General features: G+C 42.2%; 1 protein-coding gene across 4 annotated transcripts in view; it reads right to left on the reverse strand.

The window, feature by feature from the left end:
* Positions 1-8395, reverse strand: part of atp10d (ATPase phospholipid transporting 10D) — a 35440-nt gene that overhangs the window by 21428 nt on the left and 5617 nt on the right. For 3 of the 4 annotated variants that reach the window (XR_004933370.1, XM_012852617.3, XM_036150577.1), the window contains exons 2-3: positions 5073-5396; positions 3354-3548 (exon numbers count right to left, since the gene is read on the reverse strand). Coding sequence is in view for 3 of the 4 variants with exons in the window: in XM_012852617.3 (XP_012708071.2) it covers positions 3354-3548; positions 5073-5341 (464 nt within the window). In the remaining variant the exon portion in view is untranslated. Of the gene's footprint in view, positions 1-3353; positions 3549-5072; positions 5397-7714; positions 7793-8395 lie in introns of all 4 variants that reach the window. The other variant, XM_036150576.1, reaches the window with a different exon arrangement.

Here is an 8395-nt window from a genome sequence, read left to right on the forward strand (position 1 = left end):
TATTTCGGGAAGGAGCCGTATAGCCACTACTTACAGCTAGATTCATTTCTAAACAACTTGATTTACCTCCATCAACTCCTCACAATAGGCGCTTGACCCAAAATATTGAAAACCAGGGTCGCCCCATAATAATTCAATACAACATAAATATGCTTCAACAACTGGAGATAGGCACAATCAGCCCTGCGACCCTACACAGATGAGCAGGTATAATGGATGGATGCTTTGTACCGAGCACATATAGCAACACTGAGGGAGAGAAAAGAAAACCCCTCTTGCAACACGAATGCAAACGATCTACATATTCATAAAGGCACACAAACACAAAAAAGTTTTAATCTGCTGTTTCGATGATTTTATGCACGCAAATTGATTCGCACCAAGTATAAATATTAGCCTTGCATATGTTAATTAATTAACGAGCATGTGTTTTAATACACTAACTATTTTAAAAACTAGGAGCTCACATGCCCTGCCTGAGCTAAAAAAAACTGACTTTGTACATACATGAGTCCAAGTCTGACCATTTCCATAAAGATTTCACAGCTTGAAGACAGATTTTTCTGAGTTTTTGCTTTTTACATCGTAGTCTGATTAATTTTAGACGGCACATCAAATTAATAAATTGGATAACTTTAATTGCCCGAGTATGGCTTGTCTAAACAACTTGCTCTTCTTGCAGTATTTAGGTCTTTGGATTTCTAAACCTTCTTGTTTTATAGTGACTTAGTAGCTTTGTTCTCAAGTTTATCTGAACCCCGTTGGTCACCTTTGTTAACAATAAACCAGGTTTATAGCGTTAACAGCACAAATGTTTTTCTGTCATTGCCGTTTAAAGCTAGGACAGTTGGTCCTTCTACCTTTTGGGGAGAAGTCTTGGAAGGTAGAGAGGAAACAATTCTTACGTCCGCGTGACAAATAGAGGAAACCTGTTAACGTTTGAAAGAACCAGAAGAACACACCTGCTGTAAACCTGACAGGGAAGATTGTTGATGAAACGATCTGATTTAAACCTGCGGTAGTCCTCAAAGATGTCCTTAATAGCTGTAACCGTCAGCACCAGACAGATGGGAATCAGAGAAACCTCCGGCTGGAAGGCCTCCACGACCGGCACAAAGTTTAAGGCAGCCAGGAAGATAAAGTAGACATTAGCGAAGCGATGGAGCTGCTCAAACAGATTCTTAGGCAGGAAGGACAAGAAGGAATACTTTGTGGTCCGGATCCTGTTGCTTTTGTATAGCTTTAGAAGTTTTTTCAGCGCGCCATCCTCAGTGAAGGAAGGTGCTACGGTCCTCCTCTTCCTCAGACGTTCCTTGCATGTCTCAGACGGTCGCTCCAAACTATACATCGGTCCACTGCAGCGCTTGATTCAAACCTGGAGATATATGACTCAGAGGCTATCCCCTCCTGTCCCCGATCTTGTATCCAAACGGCATTTTTCATCTGGGGTCCGCTCTTCCCGCAGCCTGATCAGACGCTTTTGGCCTGTCCGCCACATCCTGCTGAAGCACAGACAGACCAGGAAAAGGTCGGACTACGCGTTACTGGCATGGATGACGCGCCTCTTTGCCACTCCCTCACAGAGCAAAGTCAAGGTTCACCTTTTACAGCCACCACTCAAGACTGACCGATAATGTACATGTAATATGTACATGGAGCAAACAGGGAGTGTGACAAAGCTGCAAAGGCCACGTCCTGGCAATCATTTCCTAGAAGCGTATCATCTTATTATCTTGGAGACTTAACTTTCCTTTGGCCCATTTGGCACTCCCACCCTGGGAAGTTTTTAAGGCAAACAGCAGAGAGAAAAGAAACGCTTGGCATTTTGTGCCAAAAACCCTCCACACACACTAGACAATGTAATGTTACTTTAAACCAGAAGTTCCAGATAACAGAGTTGATACTCAAATTGCATGCCCTCATTGAACGGGTTTGAGTTTTTTAAAGAGAGTACAATGAAGTACCGTATCTTTTTGAATTATAAGGCATACTTAAAATCCTTACATTTTCTCAAAAATTGATGGTGTGCCTCATATATGACTACAGTTGTGCTTACTGACCGATTTATGTGGTACAATAAGCTAAAAAAATCTGTTAAAATGTGTAAGTATGACTTTGATTAGCAACGAAGCTGCTCCACTCATTGGATATTCGGAGCATTACGGTACACTGTGTCCCTACCTGATCGGACCACTGAGCTGTCTACAAGACTGCCTGACTGTAATGTCGAAACTAGAAATGCATTCATGTAAGGCAGCCCTCGGCCAGAGTACGCCCAGAGCAACAATAAACCAAATAAGTTAATTAGATATAAAAGTTACATTTATTTTGGCCTTATGTTAGAAACAGGGCAGTGTAGTCCAACTACTCCCGACAGACTGATAGCTCTCTCTCTCTTTCTGGAGGGTTGCGTACGTGAAGCGGCAGAGTGATATTACACACTTGGGAAGAATATTTAATTCGCCTTATAATCCAATGCATCTTATATGTGGACAAATACACACATAGGCACATTAATTCACTGTGCGCATTATGGTCCGAAAAATACGGTAACTAAGATTTGTAGCTAAAGTTGTTCCGTAAAGCCTGGTGAAACCCATCAGTAAATTAGACTTCAGGTGTTTGTCTTCTTGAGGTCATAAAATGCTGGTTGACTTTCAAATCTCTTTTTAGTTAAACTCAAACAAGACAGAGGATGTTGTCACTGATCCACAGTACATTAAAACTAAACCACTCTTGATGGCATCAATGAGGCCTTAAATATTAAACGGGTTTACAGGACCTTCTTCTTTTACCTCTGCATTATTGGCAAAATCACAACTACCGTGGCTAAGAGCAATGCGGAAGAACTATTCTGAGCATTTGTTACTATTGTATTTCATTACCATCAGGAAGTTCACAAACATGCAAGAAAGGGAGATGACACATTCCTCAACTTTTAGATTCACTTAATCGTCTCTCTGTTAAATCCAGAACACAATGTAACACAACCATTTAACTTTCTTAAACATGAAGTCACTAATAATTAAGCTTTTTCCTACTTAAGAAGCAGTTACTGATTGTTTCACATGTTTCTAAATGAGCACTGTGCTCTCAGGCTGCAGGTTTACTGGTGGTTTCTGGAGTAATATTTTTACTAATCTCAACGTCTAATGTGATCTTTTCCAGAACTTATATTTTGCTGTTTAAATCAGCCACAATTTTAAAACACCCACTTCCCCTAAAATTGCCAGAAAGTAAAGAGCAACATCAGGTCTCAAAGCTGTTTGTTTAAACCAAAAACGGGAGCCGGCAATTGAAAATCCAGGAATTGATTAGATTTCGACACCAGCATATAACGGGAGTCCACTCACCCACAGAAGACGCGCACCATGTTGTTGTTGACCTTCTTGTCGAACAGGTATCGCCTGTAGTCCTCGATTGCATCTTTGACGGCGATAACCAAGAGAACCACCAGCAGAGGAATCATGGTGATCTCCTTCTCAAAGGCCTCCACCACCGGCACCCAGTTCAGCAGCGCCAGGAACAGGAAGTAAAGGTTGGCCGCCCTGAGAAGACCAAACGGAGCGTGTTATCCCGAGGAAACGTGCAGTCGGCGGGACCATCGGGGAGAGCATCACAACGATGACGTGAGCAGAACTGAATGACAAGAATGTGTTTCAGGACTTTGAGTCCGACAAAGAGGTGTCTCACAGGTCAGAGAGAAAGCTGCGGAGAGGCTCATTGCAGAGCACAATATCACAAGCTTCCATCATTGATCGGTCCATCGTCTGAAGGGAGAAACAGTATGGCACGAGTACAAACCTACAAACACATGGTCAACTGAGAAGGTGTCCATAATGTTGTTGTTTTTTTGGCCTACAGGCAGGACTGGGAAGATGAATCAAGCTAAGTGCAATCCTGGAAAAAAAACTTGTTGAAAGGTTTTGAACAATTCAAAAGTGGGAACAAAGACTCACCTTCTATGACAACAACCCTTAACATAATCCCAGAGCAAAGGTTCAGAGAATAGAATGTTCATTGTTAGAATGGCCCAGTTAAAATGCAGACCTAAATCCTGGGAGCACTGACTGAGCCTGAGCTTATTTTGAGAAGACAGATCTTTAAAACTTTTAGTCTCTACATGAAGCTCCAGCTCCTCCAACAGCTTTCAAGGCATTCCCAGGGCAGACTGGCTATATGTTTCCCTTATTAACTCTCCTCTTTAAGATAAAAACCTGGTTATTTTAGGGAAATCTTAGGGGTTATCTGTGTGTTTGTTGAGATGTTTATGCCTTCCTAAATCAAATCTGCAACACTTCCTCTGGGTTTAAGTTGATTCATTTCCTCAATTGAAGGACTAGAAGTATTCTGGTGTCTTAAGCCTGATTGGTGGCGGGATGGAGAGGAAGATGCACAGCTGGACAGCTTTGAGCTCATGGGGAAGAAGAAGCTGAGGTGAAAGCTGACGCTCTGAATTTACCCTTCCTTCTAAGTTCTGACCTTTTCTTCTGGTCATGAGATACGGATCCTAACCGAAAGAATAACATTCTGGATACAAACAGCTAAGCATTTAGCTTATTCTATGGGGCCGGGGTTTGCCGTAGATATACGGTTAGTCCAATCCATGGCTGGACATCTAATTACATTTTTAGTTTCTCTCCATTATTCAACACAGCTCACTATTTGTTTGGATCGAGAAAGAACCTCTCACTAAACCTATGCTGGCCTTCTAGCAGTTGCAAAAAATGTCCTGACGAGATGCGGAGCTTTCAGGCTTGTCTCGTCTGGAATCATCTTGGGTTTTACAATCAGCAGGTTTTACTTTCGTTTTTACATTTATCGTTTTCTCAGATTGCCCGAGCTACACTGCTTTTAAACCTTACTGATTTTAATCTTTACCGCTTCCTTTATTTTGCATATACTAAAGTGAAATTGTGCAGTCAATATTCCGCAGAAACCTTTTATACTGATATAGTGAGATTTCATCTTAGGTTACTGTATGGTACTGGCATAGATGCAGCTTGATTTTATTAACATTTCGTGACATGATCTAACCTTTTTTTCCATGTCTGCATCTAAAAAACACTGACCTGTGGAACTGCTGGAACAGGTTCATGGGGATAAAGGTCAACAGGCTGTACTTGGTGGTGCGGATGGCGTTGCCCTTGTACTTCTTGGACACGTCTTCATACTCGTGCCGGTGGGGGCCGTGGCGGGCCAACACCGTCCTCCTCCTGCCGCAGACCCTCTGAGGGGAGGTTTTACTGGGAAGGCCATCAGGCGAGGCGTAACAGCCTCGCTCCGAGTCCCCGGTCAGCTGCTGCCGACAGCGGTGCCGCAGCCAGTGGAAGCGCTCCATCTACGCAGCCCGGGCTGCGCGGAACCTCTTCCTCGGCTCTCTCAACGTCGCGCTGCTGCAGACGTAAGACAGGGAAATCAGTTCAGAACACTTTGATTGATCTGGTCTAAATAATGTCTGATTATTAAAAGAGCTACAAAAAAAATCCTAAAGAAACACAATATAGATTTAGATACCAAAGTAATGCCTCAGTGCCATATCATACAATACACATCATGCGTTTTCCCTTCTTTGTCTTGCTCCATTTCAATATCACGATACAACGAACAAAAGGTGTTTTCACTTAGTCAGCCAACCGAGGGTGAAAACTTCAAGAGGAAAGACAATGTAGGCAAACAGGTTGCAGGTACTTTAAAGACAAAAGACAAGTAAAGCAGAACCAGGAGAAGAGTTTACTGACAAAAGGTAAATTTGGACGCATCTTACTATTTGTTTTACTCAAGCAGGTCAATTCAAACTAAAACTAAATTATTACTTTGCACAGAATCAACAAAAGGGATTTTTAAACTGCTGACTTCAATACAATTCAATTTTATTTATATAGAGCCAATTCATGAAACATGTCATCTCAAGGCACTTTACAAAGTCAAGTTCAATCATATTATACAGATTGGGTCAGATTATACAGATTGGTCAAAAATTTTCCTATATAAGGGAACCAGTTGATTGCTTTAAAGTCCCGACAAGCAGCATTCACTCCTGGAGAAGCGTAGAGCTACAGGGAGAGTCGTCTGCATTGTCCATGGCTTTGCTGCAATCCCTCATACTGAGCAAGCATGAAGCGACAGTGGGAAGAAAAACTCCCCATTAACGGGAAGGAAAACCTCCAGCAGAACCGGGCTCAGTATGAACGGTCATCTGCCTCGACCGACTTGACAGATGTCCAGCGGAAAGTCACTGAAAAGCTCCATGGTAAGGGTAGCCACACAAGGTCATTGTGATGAAGTTAGCGTGTCCAAGCTGCCGCTGCAGGATAGCAGTAAAACATGCAGTTCTGATCATTTCCACCTCTCTGGGTGAGCTGAGCAATATATCGAGATTTTCAACATATCACAATTTTTTTTAAAAGAGAAGTGAGATGAGACCATGTTGCTTATATTAAGATACTTTTATGTATTCCAGTAGGTTCTTTTTCAGCCGTTTCTCATATTTGTCAACAGCTGTCTGTTAAAAAATTATGCCTGTGAGACATTTTGGGATAAAGCTTTGATTCAGAGATGCCTTTTTATAATTACTTTGTGAAAAGAAAAACATACTTGAGATACAAATTGTTTATCAGGATTCAGCCTAAAAATATCGAGATATTATTTTTGGTCCATATCTTCCGGCCCTTCCTCTGCCACTAAACCATTGCAGCGGGTGTCGACATGAAGGCCAGTCAAAGGCCGAATAGATTAAAGCCATGCAGAGCGTGAATCTCTGGCATTATAAATATAGTAGCCTACCAAATAGTGCATGCAACTGTATACGGCCCAAAAAGTGTTATGATTTTAAATTTGATGTAATGTGCAGCTCTTACCAGACATATGATCAGAAAGCACAGGGCACAGGGTAACCTCTTGAACCAACAGTTTCACATTTTCAGAGGGGTCAAAACGACAAAGCGCCACCACACCTGGATGTAGCCAAGACAGTCTGCAGCCGTCGGATTCTCTGTCTTAAGCTACTTCTGAACCAGTCAGCCTCAAGGGTGTCTTAACTTGGTTGTGGGATGGATTGGTTCTCAGAGGTCGACAGTCCTCTTTTGAGCTGCAAGTTATTGCTGCATTTTTTTTTTTTGAGGAATCAAAGGACCCAGAGTGGGAAGGAGGACTGGAAAGGCAAAAAAGCGAAGTTGTGACCAGTGTAAAGACGATGACGGCCATTTCACAGTCAGCGATGACTCGGAGGAACAGTGGCATCTGCTGGCGTTGGTCCGATGTGTTTTAGCGAGTCCAAAGTCAGTGTAGCGGACCAGGGAATTTTACAGAGTACTTCGGTCCTCCTGCTGACAAGCTTTTTATGGAGATGGTGATTTCATTTTTCCAGCTGGACACGGTTTTTGCTGAAAGGCCAGCAAAAACTGCTAACATCTGCTTTATTGGCCATGTTATTGCTTTGCTTGTTAGGGGAGCAAACTGACCTGACATAAACCCCACTGAGAATCTATAGATTATAGACAACGTTTCAATAGCATAACATTTCCATATAAAAATCCAGTTTGATGGAGTTTCTAAATTAAAATTTTCTGAAAAAACATATTTTGGATTTTCTTTGTTCATAATCTCTATAAAACAAGTCTCATTGTGCAACATTCAGTTTAAAAAAAAAAAAACATACCGATCTATGGTCCCTTCAGTGAATCCATCAGTTCTTAATATTTTGTCCTATTACCTGAAACACACATGAGGAGATGAGATTTTTCAGGTCCTCATGTGGGGAAACACCTGCGGTTGGGATTTTCCCTGGAGGCTGTAACAGTATGAGCAAAATAGAAAGGAAAGTTTTCAGACACATGATGAGAATCTGGACGCCTTCGCTCGCACAAATCTACCGAACCGCAGACCTTTTCTCCTGTGAGTCTGAAGCTCGCGGAGGCTACGACCGCCTACAGCTGCGCGACATGCCAAACCTGCTAACCTTGATTTACGGCTGCTTTATTTACAGAAGACATAAGAATAATTCTTGTTTGGGATGATCACAGGAAGGCGGCACTCACAGATCCCCCTCCCTATGTTCGCCACACAGCGTAATGTGCAGGTTTTGGAACACCTCGGATATTTTAATTAAAACAGATTGTGAAAGTACTCAATAAAAAACGACTGACCCGTGTAAGTGTTTTAAAACTTAACAGCATAATGCTGAAGGTGATTTATTTTAGTGGTTTGTTTAGCCTGGCTGGTTACCTGACACTGACCCAGACACGTTCTATAGGACTGATCTCAGGGCTTTTGGGCATTTATAACCAGTTTGGGTTCATGTTTGCCTTTATTGTCCAGTCGGAGCATCCAGTTTTGTTTAAGCTTCACCATCTAGCAGTTTTCTAGGTAGCCCCTTATCATGAGCTTAAAGCAT

Source organism: Fundulus heteroclitus, chromosome 19 (assembly GCF_011125445.2).
Source record: "Fundulus heteroclitus isolate FHET01 chromosome 19, MU-UCD_Fhet_4.1, whole genome shotgun sequence".
Taxonomy (NCBI): domain Eukaryota; kingdom Metazoa; phylum Chordata; class Actinopteri; order Cyprinodontiformes; family Fundulidae; genus Fundulus; species Fundulus heteroclitus.